Genomic DNA, 18,448 nt, shown 5'->3' with positions numbered 1-18,448 from the left:
CTGCGGTCAGCGGGGGGAGGGGGGAGAGGGGAGCCACTTCCCCCCTTTGTTCCCGCCCCAGGGGTGCCCTCAGGTCAGGGGTGTGATCATGCCGGAGGCCAAAGCCTCAGGATCCCCATGCTTGCTCGGTGCCTGGATGCTACCAGACTCCTGCCTCTGCTTTCCCAGTGTCCCCTCCAGACCACGCGTAGCCCCTAGGAGATCAAAGGCATGAAGCAGGAAGCCAGTGTATGGGGACTCTCCCGGAGGGGGGAGGCAGTACCCTTTGCCCTCATAGAAAGCAGAGGTGCCAAGGCTTCCAAGTGATGCAGACAGGGCTCGGGAGGAGCCCCCAGAGGAGCAGGACTGTCCATTCCTGCGCCCCCAGGCCTGGGCCTCTGCCCAGGTCGTCATCTTGTCCTCTCCCAGGCCCACTGAGGGCCAGGTCAGTGGGCCGCAGCGGCTCAGGCTAGCTCTCCTGAGCCTCTGCAGACAGGTAAATCGGGTACTTAAAGGTGGCGATGGGAGAATAAGGTCACCCGGCCCAGCCACGCTCGCAGAGGGGAGCGGAGTGGGTCCAGGGACCGCAGCTTCTAACTTGAGCTCTGAGCCGCCCTGGCGCCCGCGCCCCTCCCGCGCCAGCTGGTCTGGGTCTCGTCTCCGGGAGGTGCCAGCTCCTGTCCGCGTGCCTCCTCCCCAGCCCTGTCCAGCGTGCGCTGGTGCCAGGCTGCCTGTCCCGGCAGGCTGGCCACGGGCACCACCTCCACCGGTCCCCGCCTGCGCACCGCCAGCCTGGGCCTGTGGCGTGTCTGTCTCGTGTGCTCGCGCCCCTCCTCTGGTGTATTCATTTGGTTTCTTTTCTTTGACTAGCATAGCGTATCGTCGGGTCATTCGTGTCTATCAATATGAAGTTGGGGATGATCTGTCTGGAAGGTTCTTCTCCTTATTTCTCTCTTACCTCACTGTGGTTTACCGATGCACTCTTGACTTCCCCAGGCGGCTCCGCTTTCTGACTAACCCACCACCCTCGGCCGCTTGGGAAGAGGGGTCTGTCCCCCTCCCACTGCACCTGCACCCAGCCTCCCGCCCCCAGGTCCCGGGGGTGTGCTTTCCCTGGGGGACGTGGCGTGACTGTGAGTCTGATCCGCGGGGGTAGGAGGAAGCCCAGTGCCTTGCCTTGCTAGAGCACTTTGAACTCGGGGAGCCGGCCTAGCTAATCCTGGCTCGCTGGCTGTCAGAGGGAAGGTTGGGGCAAACAGGGGTTCCCGGGAGGCTGGGCTGAAACCCCACCGTGGACACACGCAGTGTGACTTGTCGTTCACGTAACCCCAACTCGTTTGTTGTCTTCGTTCACTGGTGCCCTTCTGTGACCTCGCACTGTGCTGCGTCAGGAGGTGGGGGCTCCCCGGAGCCCTCTGCCCTGCAGGGGCGGGCCCTGGAAGGAGGCTCCAGCGCTGACTGTCTCTAGCTCCGCAGCTGCATCCGGGGCTCAGGCACAGCCACCGCCACCTCCAGGCTAAATGACAGCCACGTTCAAAACCCCGATCTGGCCATGCTCTCAGCACACCCAGAGGGGTGCCTCTCCCCCCACTGCTGTCACCCTAGAATGTGGCTTCCCCCCGCAGGAACCTGCTGGAGACCCCAGGGATTTTCAGGGCTGCCTGGCACCTCTCTGCCTCCCCTCCCCGAGGCCTCTCCCCCCCTCCCCCAGGTGGCAGGCGAAACGGCCTCTCTGTTCCCCTGGGGAAACAGACGGGCTGCTGAGGCCCCCACCCCCGCCCGGGCTTGGCCAGGCACTGTGTCACACCCGCTGGGCCTGAGGCGTCACACGACAGAGGGTCCAGGCCAGGGAGCAGGCGGGGCTGTGCCACCGTGAGCCGCAGCGTCCCTGCCCTCCCTGGCTCCCGTGGCCACTTAGAAGGGAGCTGGTGGGTCCTACTTCCTTCTATAAGGAACGTGAGGCCTCCAGGCACTGGTTTACCCGGTAGCGCGGCATTTGGAGCTCGGGACGTGCCGCCCTCAGGCCGCGCTCCTCACTGCACATCTGTGTCTAGGTCCTGCATGGTGGAGGAGTCCGGGACCCTGGAATCCCAGCTGGAAGCCACCAAAGTGAGTGCCTGCTCGGTTGGAGGTGCAACAGAGGGGCTGGCCGGGTCTCCCTTTTATTGGCTTAATCAGGACCCTGTTGTTTCAGCCTTTGTCTCTGATGGGGGGGCGGGGGGGGGCCTTTTGTCCTCGCCACGGTGTCCTGCAGGGGCTGACCTGCGGTGACTGGTCACGGAGGCCTTCCCGCTCCCAGCCCTACGAGGCCGCGGGCCAGGCTGGCGGAGCCAGGGCGACAGGGCTGTTAAGCAGGCCCGTGGAGCCGCGCCCCATGCCTTTCTGCCTCCTCCCTGCAGCGCAAGCACCAGGAGATTCGCGCCATGAGAAGTCAGCTCAAGAAGATTGAGGACCTGGGGGCCGCCATGGAGGAGGCGCTTATCCTGGACAACAAGTACACGGAGCACAGCACCGTGGGCCTGGCCCAGCAGTGGGACCAGCTCGACCAGCTGGGCATGCGCATGCAGCACAACCTGGAGCAGCAGATCCAGGCCAGGTGGGCCCAGGCGGCAGCGCGGGGGGCGGTCCGAGCCACAGGCCACCCGGCTCCAGCAGCTGGGGGCCTGGGGGGGAACAGAACGTGTCCCGTGCTGCGTGGGGCGGAAGGCAGTCCTGATTCCGTCCTTCCTTGCAGGAACACAACGGGGGTGACCGAGGAGGCCCTCAAAGAGTTCAGCATGATGTTCAAGTAAGTATCCCCGCGCCCTCCCCAGCTGGGGAGGCAGCAGCCCCGGGCCTGGGTGCTGAGCTGCCCTTGGCTTTGTGCCGCAGACACTTTGACAAGGACAAGTCCGGCCGCCTGAACCACCAGGAGTTCAAGTCCTGCCTGCGCTCCCTGGGCTATGACCTGCCCATGGTGGAAGAAGGGGAGCCCGACCCGGAGTTCGAGGCGATCCTGGACACTGTGGACCCCAACAGGTGAGCGTCGGGGCAGCCGTGGGGGCACCTCCGCCTCCAGCTGCCCCGCCTGCCCCTCATGGCACCCGCTTCTCCCCAGGGATGGCCACGTCTCCCTGCAGGAATACATGGCGTTTATGATCAGCCGCGAGACGGAGAACGTCAAGTCCAGCGAGGAAATCGAGAGCGCCTTCCGGGCCCTGAGCTCCGAGGGGAAGCCCTACGTGACCAAGGAGGAGCTGTACCAGGTGCGGGCCCCGGGTTGGCGGTGCTCAGGCCCCACTTTGGAGCCCTGCCCTGCCCGAGCGGGGGTTTTGGGCCTGGCTACCATGAAACGCTCTGGGCCAAGTCTCGAGCCACCGACAGGCTGGGCCCGAGCGGCCTGGACGGTCTGCCCGGCCTCCCTGCTCGGGCGCGGCGGGCTGACGGCGCCGTCTTCCCCCAGAACCTGACTCGGGAACAAGCCGACTACTGCGTGTCCCACATGAAGCCCTACGTGGACGGCAAGGGCCGCGAGCTCCCCACCGCTTTCGACTACGTGGAGTTCACCCGCTCGCTCTTCGTGAACTGACCCCGAGCTCCCGGTTGGCCCGGCCCACGCTGCTTGCTGCATGTCGACTCTGCGCCCTTCAGTATTCCAGTGTTGCTCTCCAGTGTAGCCTTGAGCCCGCTTAGCCTTGGGGTAAGAGTGAGTAGAAACGGTGCTTCAATAAGCCGCTTCCTGTCCCGTCGCTGTCACCACGTTGCCGTGGGCGCCCAGTGCCTGCCGCGAAGCAGCCGCCCATTCCGACGTCAGAAAAACCTAAGCTGCTGGCTGCCTCCCTCCGTCTCCCTCCCTCGATTTTGTTTTCATGTAAAAGACAAATAAATGACTCCCCCGCAAGCTTGTCTTGTCTTCATTCAGCCCCCGTCAAAAATACATAGCTCGGCCTCGCCCACCTGCCTCTGGGCTGGGGCTGCTGGCGCCCCCGCCTCAGGCGGCCACCTCTGCCGCCAGCCGGTCCAGGTCCTCGGGCTCCCGGGCTCCCTGCTCGGTGAACTCGGAGCTCAGCTGCCACACCTTCACCGCGCCCTGGGCGTCGCCCGCCGCCAGGAGCTGGGTCTGCTGGCTGTTAAACTCCAGACAGTAAACCGGGCTTTCATCCTGGGTCTGCTGGATAGAAACCGTGGGCCTCTGGGAGTTTTTCTGGAGGTCAAACAGCTGCACGTCCCCTTCAGGGAGAGAGGGAGGAGGGGTCAGGCGGGTCCCGCCTCAGCCTCTCCAGAGCGCCCCCTGCCCCTGGGAGAAAGGGAGGCCACGGCAGGAAGTCAGGTGAGGCCAGGTGAGCTCTCCCAACCTGGGGTTGCAGGATTGCGCTGGGCCCGCGTCGCCTACGCAGACCCTCGCCCAGGGACCCATCCCCTACCTTCCCCAGAAGCGGCAGCAAACACCAGCGGGCGCACCGGGGACCAGCGCACGGCGAACAGGTACTTATGGGACAGCCGCAGGGAGGTCAGGGGCTGGGCCTGCAGCATGGAGTACAGGTGGACGTGGCCGTCGGTGCCTGCGCTCAGGAAGAGATTCCTACACGCGAGCAGGGAGAGCCGGAGGGGGTGAGTGCCGGGTGGGGGCGGGCTAAGCCTCTGCCGGGCCCCTCCCTGAAAAGCCTCCCCCAAACCTGGGGCCAGTCCTCGCCCAGTTCCCCGGAGACCAGGGCTCACGTGGGGTGACCTGGGCAGCTCCCTGGTGTGGCCCTCACCACCACCCCCACCCGTGCCCGTGACCCCGGGGCTGACGGCGGCACCGCCTCAGGCCGGGGCCTTCCCTACCTGTGGAAGGGGGAGCAGCTCACAGAGTAGACGGGCCCGCCGTGGGGAGAGAAGGTGAACTGCGCAGGGGCCCTCAGGGGCACAGAGCTGGGCATCCGGGTGAGGGCGGCCTCCTCCACTGCCAGGGAACACTTGAGCGGGAAGCCGCCTTCCGTGCCCACGACAAAGAGGCTGGGGTCGAAGCTGGAGAAGGCCACTGCCGTGGCGCCCACCTGGGTCTCCCCGCGGTGAGGCTGCAGAGTCACAGGGGCGGTCACGGGCTCCGGTGCACGCTGGGCCCCAAGAGGTCACGCCGCAGGCCCAGCTCAGCTGGCCCCCCGGCGGCCCTGCCCTTCCACCCCCAGGCTGGCCTCCTCGGGGACGTCCCGCCGGCCAGGGCCTCAGTCCCGCGCACCTTCTTGAGCTTGGTGTTCCGCGGGAGCTGCTGCACCACCAGGGCGAACCCCTCCGTGAGCTGCAGCTGGCCGGCCCCGGCCCCCTGCCAGAGCAGCACCTTGCCGTCGGTGGCCACGCTCAGCAGCTGGAAACGGTGGCTGTGCCGGGGCTCTGCCAGCCACAGCACCTGGGAAGAAGGTCAGGGCCAAGGCTGGAAAGGGCGTCCTGCCCCCACCTCCGAACAGGACCAGGTGTCACATTCCACCCGCCTTCTCTTCCAGGAAATAAGGGACAATGCTGGGGGAGGCCAGGCAGCCAGCCTCACCCTCAGGGGCATGACCGGAGGGTCCCCAGGGCCCTCCCCCAGCAGAAGCCAGGACGCAGAGCCCCTCGCTGCAGCCCGCAGGAGGCTGGGGGTGGCCTGGGCCTGCGGTGACACGCGCGCCGAGAGCTCGAATGCACAGCAGCCGCCAGCTCCCCGGTGCCGTCGCCCTCCCGCAGGGCCAAGCCAGGTGGCTGCCTTCCCTCCCGCCCTGCCCCAGGGGCGGGCCCGTGCCGGCCGGACCTGAGGCGGCTCTGACCTGGTACACGGGGTCCGTGTGGGTGTCGTCGGTCAGGCCCGTGCGCCAGAGCAGCGGGTCCTCGGGGCGGCCGGTGTCCCACACCAGCACCTCGCCGCTGTACAGGCCCCCTGCGGCAGCGAAGGGGCTGAGCAGGAGCAGACCGCGCCCTGCAGCCGGCTCCTGGCCAAGCACCTGCCCCGCCGCCCACCCGGAAAACCGCCCCAGGAGGCGCGGCCCTGCGGCCCCACCCCTCAGTCTACTGTGGGGCCCAGCACTGGCCTCCTTCTGCATGACCCCGCGCCCACGGCCCAGCAGGCGCAGCCCCTACCCTCAGGCCCGGCCCGCCCAGCGCTGCTCCCTCCTGGCTGCAGCTCCACGCCCCTCCCGGGCCCTCGTACATCCCGGCCTGGGGGCTGAGGGCCCAGTGGAGAGCCACTGACCTGCGATGTGGGACGGCTGTGTGGGGTGGAAGGCCAGGCACATGACGGCGCTGGGCACCTCCACCACCACCGAGGGCTGCCGGGGGTTCAGGCCGCGCCGGTCCAGGTTCCAGGCGCACACGAAGGCCTTCAGGGTGCTCCAGTCCCCGTCATCCAGCCTGTGGGGATGCGCCGCGCTGGCCCCGCCGCCCTCCTGGCTCCCAGCCCGTCACCCCACCCACCCCGGCCCACCACACGCACAGGCCCAACCAGCACAAGCTCATCCAGGGCACCCCAAGAAAAGGGAACCCAGGAACCAAGGATGGGCCCGTGACATGGCAGGGGGGCCCACTTGGCCAAGTCGGGGAGCAGCTCATGGAGAAGGGGTGGGGTGGCTGCCAGTGGGCGTGGGGCGAGCAGGGAAGGCGGCCGGCTGGCAGGCAGCAGGCGCCCTCGGGGCCAGCAGCCCTCCCTCCCCTCCAGCCAGGGCCAGCGCTGCCGGGCAGCCCCGCGCAGACAGCCCCGGGACGGGAGAGACGGGTGCAGGTGAGGGCCCGAGGTGCTCCCCGAGCCCCGACACCCCACCCTACGCACCGGCCGTAGGCGCAGGCCACCACGGAGCCGGTGGTGTTCCAGGACACGCTGGTCACGTGCAGCCCCCGCGCCTGGGCCGGGGGGTAGCCCAGGGTGTGCAGGCAGGTCACCTGCAAGCGACGAAGACACCAACCTTGAGGCCCGATCCGCCCAGCAGGGCGCCCCATGGCGACCAAAGCCACACAGGCCTGGGCCTGGGCCCTGAGTGGCTCGTGTCCACTGCTCGCTCGGGGGGTCAGGTGCCAAAGAGGACGCGGCCAGAAACCCGGAGGGAGAGGTGCTGAGGGGCGGCCCTCGGCACCTTCCCCGGACACCCTCCCACGGCTCTGGCTTTGGCGGGGAAGGGCGGGCCCAGCAAAGGGCCTGTACTCGGTGCCACGGAGACCCACTTAGCAATGGTGATGGGGTCCCGTAAGGTCACAGGGAGGCACCTCACGCGCAAAGAAGGCTGTGGAAGCCCCGGCGCCCGGCGTCTCAGCGCGCGGCAGCCCGAAGCCCGAGGGAGAAGGCGGCAGAGGCTGGCGCTGGGAGGACCAGGCCAGACGCTCTGGAAGGCGAGTGCACACGGGCCGCAGCTCCTGGGAGAGCTCTGCGCTGCTTCCCTCAAGAAACCTCCCAGGAAAGCAACAAAGTCCGCACAAAGACCATGCGGCGGGAGGGCTGATGTCCTGTGCCTTCCCCAGGGCAGGAGAGATGGGGGTGGGGGGGCAATAGCCGCACCCCCTCAGTCTCACACACACACCCACCCCCCCACCCCCCACCCTGGGCACTGCACAGGACGGCGGGCTCTAGAGGTGAAGCGGATGCCTGGGATTCCGCGCCTGGGCCTGAGGCGGAGCGTCTGCACCTGCAGCCGCTGGGAGGGCCCTCGCGGGAGACGGAGGACGAGGGGACGGCGGGCCGCACGGCGCCGTCCCCGTCCTTGGGAAGTTCTCCCTGACGAGGCGGCGACAGGCACTGCGTGTCGCTCCTGCACGGGACAGGCCAAGGCTGCGCGGCCTGCCCCCCGCCGGGCGTTCCATGAAGACTGGGCCGCTTGTGGGGAACGTGGCTGCTTCCGTGACCAGAACACCCTGTAAAGGGGCGGAGGCCGGCACTCGGAAGGCGGCTGGGAAATGGGGCGTCGGCAGCAGGAGAGGCCAGAGCAGGCGGAGTGCAGACACTCCCCGGGTTCCTCCTGCGGAGGCTGCGCGAGACACCAGCGCTCGGGGCGGCCGCGGGGCCCTGCCGACTTTTTCAGAGCGATTCTGAGGATTCCTCTCAAACCAACCAACTCTCCAAGGCCTGCCAGCGATTTGGCGGGCACAGGGCGGCCGCCAGCACGGCGCGGGGAGGCAGGAGGACGGGCTGAGCTCACGACCACTGGAAACACACTTAACTCAGTGGCGAAAGGACGAGAACATCGCATGACCGTAGGTTTGACCAGGAACATGGAGGCTGGCGTGGCGGGGTGGGTGGCCCTTCACGCGGAGGCTCCCGCATGGGACGCTGAGGCTGTGCCCGGGGCACTTCGGGGTTCACTGGGCGGCACTCAGGGCCGGGTCTTCTCCAGACCCCTGGAGGTGCTGGGGCCCAGAGCACAGCAGGGAAACCAGGCAGACCAGGCCTGTCACAGCTGTGCGACCCTGGCCGGGTCACTTAGCCTCTCTGATCCCCGTCCACCAAGTGGAGCTCCTGCAGTTGCCCTGAGGAGTAAGTGAAAGCCCAGACTCCCTAGCGCCTGAAGGGGGCTGATCCAGAATGAGCTTCCCTGGTTCAAATCTCGCCTCCACTGGCTGCTAGTTCACTGTGATTCTGGAAAAGTTACTTCGCCTCCTGGTATCCGTCTCAAGTATAAAATGGAGGTCAAGGCTGCACCTCCTTCAACGACGGCAGGGAAGGCGCTGTGATTTATAAAACTAACTCAGGTCAGAACCTGGCAAAAGGTAAGAGCTGGGTGAACGCTGGTGCCATTATGGGGACCGTTGTGACTGGGGCTGCAAAAGGGGAGGGCGAGGCATGGAGGGAGGCTGGACCTGCGGCCTTGGAGGGAGACAGCGGCCCAGCCCGCACCCGCCCTCCACCCCGCCCGTGTGGCTCCCCTACCGTCTGCTGCTGCTCCGTCCAGTTCACCTCAAAGCCGTCAAAGGCGTGGCTCTGCCAGTTCTTGTTCAGCTCTCGAATAACCAGGGGCTCCACTCGGCGAAGAAAGGCTGCCAGCCGCGGGCCTTCGTGCCGGGACACAGCCAGCACGCCGGCCGGCGCCAGGGCCTGCGTCTGCACCTCGGCGTCCGCATGCTTCCGGGTCTGGGCCGACGCCTCGGCCGTGGCGATGCTGGCCGTCTGGCAGCTTTTCTGGGGGAGGAGAATGACACTGAGCAGTCGCAACTGGTGGGTAAGGTGGGGAGACTGGCGCTGGGGGTCAGGAAGTACATGAGCCCCTCGACTCTCCGAAACGCGCCAAGGAGAAGTAATGCACGGCCTGTAACGCAGCCGGCAACGCCAGTGTCAAAGTCACTGAAAGGGAGTCATTTCTCCTGCCGGCCACTGGCGCTGCAGGCCACCGTTGACCTTTCACCTGGAGCGAACGGCCTATGTCAATCACTCTTCAATTTCAAAACCCAAGAGCAGTCCCCGCTGGGCTGCGCGCGCCGGTCACCGCCCCGGCTCGCCCTCCCCCCGGCTGAGCACCCGCTTCCGCGCCCTTTCTGCTCAGGCCAGCGGAGCTGCTGCTTCCGTGCGCCCAGAGTCTGGCGCTTCCTCTAGGAGCTAGTCCATCTCTGGAAGAGGAACCCAGTCTGCCCGGTGTGAAGACCCCTCCACCCTCCTGGCCCACGGAGGAACCACAGGGACCCCCAGCTTGCCAGCCAGAGCGCTGGCCCACCCCCAGACTACAGTGAGTGGTTCAGGGCGCCACATGACCCAGAACAAGCCTGACATTGGAAGGGAGCCAGGAGTGCCCGTTCTGAAGATGCCAACAGCTGAAAAGCACGTCATCTTAGAGCTGGCACGCGGGGAAGCTGAGATCTGCAGAGCACTCGCTGGCTTCTCCCTGCCCTGGCAGTGCCTCTTGGGGGCCGGGGTACCTGCCAAGGCCCCGCGTGACCGCAGGCAGCACGCGTGTGCATGGGGAGCAAGTTGGCAGGAGGCAGGCTACTCCCCACCTGCCCGCTCCGCACCCTGCCAGCCGCTCCACCCTCGCCCCTAGGCGGGCTGAGGCTCCGGCCAGGGAAGGAGCTGCCAGTCGCCGTTTCTCACGGACATGGGCCTTCCCAGCGGGCCTCTGTCTCCACTTGCCAGGCACTGCCTGGGCGCAACGGATGGAGCAGAAACTGTGAAAGAGTCCCGCGCCCGGGAGGAGGCTGTTGGCGACAAGAACTGATCAAATGATCAAATGCACACGGCGCCAGCGCTGGCGGCACTGAGGGCAAGAGGGGCGCGGCCAGGGAGGCCGAGGTGGAGGGGGGGCCCCCGGGCAGCACTCGGCAGGCAGCAGAGCAGGACAAGGACAAGCGCTGCGGGAAGGAGTGTCCGGGCGGGGCGCAGGGCGGGCTCCGATGCTGGCCCAAGGGAGGCGGCACGTGGGGGCCACCAGGGGTCTGAGCGCCAAGAGGGCAGGTTTCCAGCAGGTTTCCTTGGGTGTAAGTGCAGGACCCCACAAACAGGGTCAGGACCTGAACCCGGGACGGCCCCTCTGGCTGCTCAGGAGAAAGCAGGGTGTGAGGAGGAGGCTGGCAGCCCAGGCGGGGGGGGGGGGGGTTTGACCGTGGCAGAGAGGGTGTGGTCGCAGAGGTGGGGGCCCCAGGGGCTCCAAGATGTTGAGGACAGAGAGTGGAAAGGACGGGATGGGCTGGGAGCACAGACAGGCGGGGAGGTGTCCCAGCAGCCCCTGTGCTGTCTGCTTTGAGAACAGGTGACAGGCGTCTGTGGGTGCTGGCCGGCCCCCCTCCAGGAGACGCCTCCCAGACATCCACAGGCAGGGGTCGGAACGCCCCAGAGCAGTCAGAAGGCTCTGGAAAGTGCCAGACGAGATGGGACTTGGAAGCCACAGGCCTGGAGGTGGCCACGAGGGAGCCGCACGCCGAGGAAGGAACGGCCGGCTCAGGATCGGGGCGCGCACACACGTCTCACATCCAGGCATCGCGGGTGAGGCTCAGACTTCTAGACGCCACGAGGACGGGCGCGGGACCAGCTAGCTCTGTCCCCAGAGCTTCACAGGGTCACCTGACCTCACAGCCACCCTCTCAATCAAATCCTGTTTTTATACGCCTGCGGTGGCGCCGCGGACAGAGAAGTTAAACAACTCCCCGACGGTCGCACAGCAAGAGCCTGAACCCGGCAGCCCGGCCCGACACTACACGGCCCTCCTGAGGCATCTTCTCCCGGCCGTCTAGATCCCGCCCCGATCCCACCGGACAAACTCGATGCAGCGTTTCCCAGAGAATGTGGCACGATGGTCTCAGTATAAAAATTCCTGTAAAATCACAAACACACGAAGAGAAGCTTAACATCACCGATCACTGAGGGACTCAAGCCACGGGAGAAACCACCCCCATCGGGGGCTGCGGCCAAGAGCAGAAAACTAGCGCTGGTGAGGACACGGAGAATCGAACCCTGGGCACTGCTGGGGGAATGCTACAGTGCAGTGCAGCCACCGGGGAAAAGAGAATGGAGCGGCCCCCAAATTAAAGACAGAACTTCCATGGGCCTCCCCTGGTGGCGCAGGCGGTTGAGCGCAGCGCTGTGAAACTGTCCGCAGCCTCTGCAGCGCGGGTTTGATCCCGGCCGGCTGGCGAGAATCCCACCTGGTGCGCAGACCGCTCCTGTCTCCCCGCTGCTCCCCTCAGCAGTGTCTTTCATCAGTCTGTACCCGGATTCTTGTCTGTGTGAATAAATTTTTTTTTTTTTAAAGATTGATTTACTTATTTATACAAGCACTGGGTACAGTCAGAAGCACGGGAGGGCGAGAGAATTCACCAGAGCCAGAGCGGGGAGCAGAACAGGCAGAAGGACCGAAGTACACTGCTGAGGGGAGCAGCGGGCGGCAGGAGAGGTCTGCGCGCCATGCGGGACCCTCACCGGAGGCCGGGTATCGAACTGGTATTGCAGAGGCTGCGGGCAGCTTCGCAACCCAGCGCTCAACCGCTGCGCCACCGGGGAGGCCCCCATGAATAAATCTTAAAAAAAAAGAACTTCCATCAGATCCAGCAAGTCTACTTCTGGGTCTGTACCCCAAAGACCCAAAAGCAGGGTCTCAGAGACACTGTGCGACCGTATTCACAGCAGCATCACGCGCAAGAGCCGAAGACAGACACCACCCAAGTGTCCAGCGACCACCCAATGGGTGGGCACAACGTGGCCATCGATGGGGAGGAATATTATTCAGCCTTGAAAAAGGAAATTCTGCCCCTGCTATGACACGACACGGATGAGCCCAGGGGAGAGGACACCAGTGAAGCACGGCGGTGACAGGACAAACACTGTGATCCCGCCTACATGAGGAGCCTGGAGTCGCCCAGAGTCAGCGTGGAATGGTGGGAGGGCAGGGACCAGGGCTGGGGGCCAGTCAGGACACAGTGGGGCCAGCGCTCCAGACTGACAAAGCGAAGAGTTCTGGGAACAGAGGGCAGCTGGTGACGGCTGCGCAACCACGTGCAGACTGGACAGCAGCGAACCGTCCAGAGACAATGGTTAAGGAGGAAAACATAAAAGGTCAAAATGGTAAATTTTGTTTTAACACAACAAAAAAAAGTGAAAAAAAAAAAAATCACCCAAGCAAAAATGTCCACAGAGCACATTCTGCACAGCTGTCTGCACCCCTCGGCATCCCTGCAGGGCCTGCTGACGCAGGCAAGTGGGCAGAAGCCAAAGGAGACTTCTGGAAAGAGAACAACGCGCAGCCAATGACACCGCACGGGCACTTCCTTCTGCGGACTGCCAAGAAACCAGCGTCAGTATCTGTTCACCCTGGGGCGCCTGCCCCGAGAACCGGCCCGGGCAGTGCTGAAGGCGCAGGGCGCTGGGTGCAGCCCGCCCCCCCACAGCTCAGAGGCGGAGGGGCCGCGGGGGGCGGGGGCTCACACTGGGCAGCCAGAGGAGGAAAGGACCCATTGCCAGCCCAAGCCCACCCGGCTCCGGGTCTGCGTCTGAGCCTCAGTGGACACAGCAGAGCTGGCGGGAGGCGGACTCCCGTGGCAGGGGCTCAGACAGGCGAGGAGACACCTTCCGGGGACCCGGCCGCAGGCACCCATTTCTCAGCAAACCTCCTACCCAAGCCACAGGCTGGGCCCCAGCACAGAGACGGATGAGAAGCATGCGCTGACCCGGGCTGGGCCACGGGGGTTCTCCCAGGGAGACCCAGAACTGACCGTCACCAAGTTAGCCATGCACCCCGGAACTGAACGTAGAAACTGGGTGATGAGCCCAGCCACCGGCGCCACAGAGAAGGCGTCAGGGGAGGCATGGCCACAGCTGAGCCGGGAGGTGCAGGGGCCCCGGGGGCTTCTCAGGACCAGCGGTCCCTCCACTGAGGCGCGGAAGAGGCCTCTGCATCCTAAGAGGGGGCAGGAGCTGGTGTGGGCTGCCCCAGTACCTGCAGGCAGACTCCCACATGGAAGGAAACCCCAGGGGGCGGCCTAACTCCCAGACCTCGCCCGGAAGTAAGGGGTCTGGGCTGCTCTCAAGGACAATGACTTCGAGGCCCATCGAGTTCAGGGACACCTGTCATGACGGAGGAAGCGGCCCCTCGGGACAGGCAGGGCCCACCAGCCCACAGATGGCCACGGCCAGGCGACAGGGGACCAGCTCTCCCTACTTCATGGACACCAGGGTCTAAGGTGCGTGTGAGACTCAGCCATTCAGAAGCCGCGCGCCAGGGAGAGCCACTGCCGGTGTCCACCCGGGGGAGGCGAGGGGTTCACGGCCACAAGCCGAGCCCCCGGCCTAATGGAAACACGCTCCGGGGCTCTGTGACTGGGCAGCGAATCACACCAATCGCCCACAACCGCTCTGTGGGGAGGCGACGTCGCCACAAGGACCCGTCATGAGACATGCCCCTTTCTAAGATCTGTTGCAATTTGTGGGGCCGGGTGGGGTGGCCTGCACCTGAGGAAACGGAGCACCCACAGAGAGGAAAGTTAGGTCTGGGAAGAGGACCCCTACTCCCCTGGGGCACAACAACCACCAGCAGGTGCTGAGCTCACAGCTTCTCACCTCACCCCCAAGCAGCTGGCCACCTGACCCCAGAGCGGAAGGGAACCTGAGAGAACATTCTAGACTACCTAGACCAGTGTTCTTGGTGAGGGGCCCCAGGATCACCTGGAGGCTAGAAGACAAACTGCGGACTGCCCCCTTTTTGCCTCCAACCAGTTTCAGGTTTGGTGAGTTTGGGGTGGGGCAGAGAATCGTTAACCAGCCCCCAGGTGACGCTGATGCTGCAAACACCAGATACAGGCCTCGCCCTCAATGTCAGCTCCCCTCCCTCCCCGCCACCACGCTGGCCTGGTGTAGTCAACCCTCGCGTGACCCCCTTCCACTGTCCCCCTACTCTGGGGGCCTGGGTTCCACCTGGGGCAGGTGGGACAGGGCTCCTCCTGAGGCTGAGGAGCGCTATCAAAGGGGAGCCCCCAGGGTGATGCTGCCCAGAGGGTAGGCGTGACAGCCGGTCACCCTGCCACTTCCCTTCAGGCCTCCTCAGTGGCTCCTCCCAGAATCCCCTTCCCTCAGGCTCCCTCCACCTCCCCTCTCCGAGCCGGGCTGACTCCGACCTGATTCTCCACCCCACACCACAAACCCCGAGCATGGACGCCGCCAGTTTGACCCAGGTATCAAGTTCAGGTTGACGCCAAGAAGCAGACGCGGCAGCGGAACTGTCTAGATCGCGTGGAGGTGAGCAGGTGAGTGGAGGCACCGTGGACAGCTGAGCGGCCTCCGGCGCGGCCTCCGAGAGCGAGGGGTAACTGAACCCTGCACAGACGGGCCTCCGCGCCCAGTCTCTGGCTCACTTGAACTTGCCTTGGAGGTGATCAAGGCCACGGCCCCTCACAGGATGACGAGGAGCGACTGTCAACCAAAGGGTGACCATGGGCACTCCCCGAAGCAGGCGCCTGCTGGGCTACCCCTCCTTCCGAACTGTAATTACTAAGGTCATTTTTGCATTGTCTTAGTTTTTTTAATCCCTTCCCATGTGCCCTGAGAAGAAATCTAGATCAAACCCAGAAAGGTTAAGAACCAGCTTAAATTCTAGAAAAACCAAGCGCAAGAACCAAGGCGCAGGCGGGAGACGCCTCCAGCAGGGGGCGCCGGGAGCTGCGGGGCCGCGACCACGCGGGCGGCGGCCGATCCCACCCCGGCGGGGAGACGCGCAGCCGAAGCTTGCCCGTGGGGTGAGGGCGCACAAGAATCACCCAACAAGTGCTCCCTGGTTCCTCTGAGATGCGAAAGCTCACAAGGCGCTGCCCCTGCCCCCCGGGAGCTCACGATCCCGAGGAGACGGCCCAGGCCCAGGCGCGGGAAGGCCGCCCAGGAGGGGTTCGGGAGCCAGGAGGTAATGGTTGCCCACTGGGGATGTCCTCGACAGCACTGCGGGTGGTGAGCTGTACATTGTTTGTAAAGAATGTGGATGGATGAAAGCGGTGGTTCTGCAGTGTTACTCTGCCTTCCCAGGGCCTGCGGAGCTTTTAGAAAACCAGATTCCCGGGTCACCCACATACCAGCGAAGTCAGAATCATGGGGGGCTAAGACCCAGGCACCTACACCCCTCAAGAGTCTCCAGCATGCAATGGTCAGCCTTGTTTGAGACGCAGACCTGAGCAGGGTGGGAGGGAGGGAGGGGCCCTGGGCCTCCACAGGGCCTGGTTCCTGAGACTCCCACCCTCCCCCTGACCCTGAACACTGAGTTTTAAAACTTGCTCTCCTAGCTGCAATCTCATTGGACCCCACAGAAAGTATTCCTGCAGGATCCCCTCCGCAGGTGCCGGCCCCAGGCCAACCCAGGTCTCCCACCCAAATCCCAGACTCTTGTCCCTCTGGACAAGAAAAGTCGAGTCAGACCAAAGACCATTAGCACTAAAAAATATTTTTTTTAAATCCATCACTGGAACATGGAAGGACATTCCAATACTGCTTCACTACATGGTTTGAATTATTCAAAGCACTTACAAAATAATTAAGAAGCCAAATAAAAAGTTAGCTAAACACTCATCAGTGATATTATTGATAATAGGAAAAAGCTGGAAACAACCTTAAACCCATCCACAGGGGTTGGTTTAGATTAAATGAAGTTGTAAAAAAAAAAAAGTCAACTGTCAGGATGGGCAAGGTTTAGTAAGAGGATCCACAAAATGCCATTTTTGTAAAGAAAAATGTTGGGGGGAAATGGACAAAATAGAGACGGGACAGGAGAAACCATGGCTGGGGTATGAGATTGCGGGGCAATCTTTATTTCTGCTCTCTTTGCTAATCCAGATTCTTCTAAATTTTGGTCACAGGTATAACCTTTCTAAAGAGGAAAAAAAAAAGCTTATTTTAGAAGAAGCCGTTTGCTGCTTTCTTCAGGTGCCTGCGATAGTCTTGTAACTATGAAAGAAGTTCCGTCAGCAAGCCAGGTAAGACTGCTTCACGCCGTGCGCCTCCCCTAGGAAAGCACCTCAATTATTGCAGCAGTTCCTAGGGCCCGACAGGTGAAAGCTGTATCTACAGGCACATTAACAAGCCTCACCATTCAGGGGGGAAAAGGGCAGATTGGCTCAGCGGTCTCCAACCTGGAGTCTCTGAAACTGGAAATTCTCGGCAAACAAGAGTTATTTCAAGTCTTTTCTATTCAGGCCAGTGGCTGTGAGGGATACCTTCCTCTGCAACTGGATGGGCAAATTTCACTAAAATACCCACTGCCTTCGCTTCTACCTAGGGTCACTGCAAAGCGGCCTGCAGCTGGTGTGGGGGGAGAGACCTGGGCTCTGCGGGTGCAAGCCGAGCCTCAGCTTTCTCTTCTGGGAAACAAGCGACTCCCCCCACCTGCCTTCATGCTCCTGTTTTTCACTGAAAATAAGGCACCATCTTTACATCGTTAAAATGACCTTTAAGGCCCTATTTGATCTGCCTCTTCAACCTGACCCGGGACCACTCTCCCCTTCCCCGACTGCTTCACCTCCTGCCGCCACCCCTGGCCTCTGCACCCACAGCGGCTGGGCCTGGACCCAGTTTGTATCCGCTTGGCTGAGGCTCCCCAAGTCTTTGCTCAAACGCCCCCCCCCCATGATGCCCACCCTCTTCCCCAGCCCGGTCCTTCTTAATTCCTGACTTTCTGTGGCGCACGGCCCCTTGTTCGCCGTCTACACCCTGCGGCTTCACTGGCTGCCAAGGGCTGCGCCCCGCGGCCCCCCACGCGCGCCGAGAGGGAGCAGGGCCCCCCCCCCGGGGTGGCGCCCCCAGCGCTCTGCGCAGCCAACCCTCAGAGGACCCACCCCCGCGGCGCAGCCCCTCTTCTCCTCAAAGCCCCCCGTTGTGTGCTTCTGACGAAACCACTAGAAAACCGAAGCGTCCTGGCGCGCAATCTGCTCGGGTCGCGAAACCCAAGTCGGCTGGAAATGCCCACAACCTGCAGCTCCCACGAAATCCTTCAAAACGTGGGGTCTCTGTAGTTCTTTAAAGAAAGAACTTTGTTGCTGTTGTTCAAAGACTGGGGGAACCGGGGTGAGCGCATCCCAGGGGTTCGTTTCCGGGGATCAAAATACAAAAACAAACGGTGGGACGTCGGAGCCTGGCCCGGCGGCCCCTCGCCTCCCGCCCGCGCCGCCCGCGCCGGGCCCGCGCCCTCACCGTCTCCCCGCGGATGCCCTGGGCGCCCCTCCACTGCGAGGGCACAGACGCCACGCCCAGGGTCTCGTCCTGCAGCGGCCCCGGCCGCCCGGGCCCCGCGCCGCTCGCAGCCCCGCCTGTCGCCAGCTCGCCGCTCCCGAGCTTCCCGCCGGGCCGAGCTGCCTGGGCTGCGCGCGGGTTGCTGTGGAAACGGCTCCGCCCCCCTGGCGCCGGCGCACTGGGACGCGACCTTCGCCCCCGCGCCTCCGTAGCGGAAGACTGGGAAGATGAGGCTATCGGCGCCATTTTTCAATTGGTGACAGCGCCTCCCCAAGGCCTCGGAGAAAGAGATTAATGGTTTATTTTCGGCTGGTGCGATAAGTTTGACTAGTTTTGAAGACTCCATTTCCAAAAGGGACACGCTGGGGGCACGTAGGGATACTCCCAGAAGGGAAAGTAGTGCGGAAATTGGGCACCTCTGCCAGGCTCAAAGATGGCGCCGAGAGGCCAGGCGCAGAGGCGACGGCGGGACACTGCGGCCGGGGCTGGGTGGAGTGTTCTGGAGCCGTGGGGCGCAGCACTGTTTGAGCAGCCGGGTGCTCCCAGCAGAGCCGAATACCGCTGAGCTCCAGTTAGCTGACGCCTCGAAGCCAGGTGCTCCCCCTCTGAGTCTCAGTGTCTGCCTCAATAGAATGGGGATTTTTTTTTTTTTATTTATGCATACAAGAGCTGGGACAGAGGCCAGCGGGGCGGGGCGGGGCGGGGGGGGGGGGGTGAGAAGATTCACCAGAGACAGAGTGGGGAACAGAACAGGCAGGTTGACTGAAAACACTGCTGAGGGGAGAAGGGGGCGAGTCAGGTCTGCTGCGCCATGTGAATTGCTCCCTGGCTGGCGGGGGATCGAACTCGTGCTGCAGTGGCTGCGCATTGCTTTAG

At 63.9% G+C, this 18,448-nt stretch overlaps 2 protein-coding genes across 5 annotated transcripts in view; one reads left to right on the top strand and one right to left on the bottom strand.

Annotated features, from left to right (window-relative positions):
• Positions 1 to 3,855, top strand: part of SPTAN1 (spectrin alpha, non-erythrocytic 1) — a 57,954-nt gene extending 54,099 nt beyond the window's left edge. For all 4 annotated transcript variants that reach the window (XM_037493510.2, XM_037493509.2, XM_037493508.2 and 1 more), the window contains 6 exons: positions 2,034 to 2,088; positions 2,379 to 2,575; positions 2,714 to 2,767; positions 2,851 to 2,997; positions 3,077 to 3,224; positions 3,422 to 3,855. In XM_037493510.2, the coding sequence (XP_037349407.1) occupies positions 2,034 to 2,088; positions 2,379 to 2,575; positions 2,714 to 2,767; positions 2,851 to 2,997; positions 3,077 to 3,224; positions 3,422 to 3,547 (727 nt within the window). In that variant the 3' untranslated portion in view covers positions 3,548 to 3,855. The remainder of the gene's footprint in view (positions 1 to 2,033; positions 2,089 to 2,378; positions 2,576 to 2,713; positions 2,768 to 2,850; positions 2,998 to 3,076; positions 3,225 to 3,421) is intronic.
• On the bottom strand, positions 1,743 to 17,818 carry DYNC2I2 (dynein 2 intermediate chain 2). Its single transcript, XM_037491454.1, has 9 exons — positions 17,534 to 17,818; positions 8,822 to 9,070; positions 6,737 to 6,846; positions 6,164 to 6,321; positions 5,742 to 5,851; positions 5,180 to 5,347; positions 4,786 to 5,018; positions 4,383 to 4,540; positions 1,743 to 4,188 (listed from the first exon to the last, which is right to left on the bottom strand). The coding sequence occupies exons 1-9, from the start codon at positions 17,816 to 17,818 to the stop codon at positions 3,950 to 3,952; spliced, it is 1,710 nt and encodes a 569-aa protein (XP_037347351.1). The 3' UTR covers positions 1,743 to 3,949.
• Positions 17,819 to 18,448: the final 630 nt, after the last annotated feature.

The sequence above is a fragment of the Talpa occidentalis genome, unplaced genomic scaffold, assembly GCF_014898055.3.
Source record: "Talpa occidentalis isolate TD23 unplaced genomic scaffold, MPIMG_talOcc4v2.1 talOcc4.7, whole genome shotgun sequence".
Taxonomy (NCBI): Eukaryota; Metazoa; Chordata; class Mammalia; order Eulipotyphla; family Talpidae; genus Talpa; species Talpa occidentalis.
This window is presented reverse-complemented; position numbering and strand designations above follow the sequence as displayed.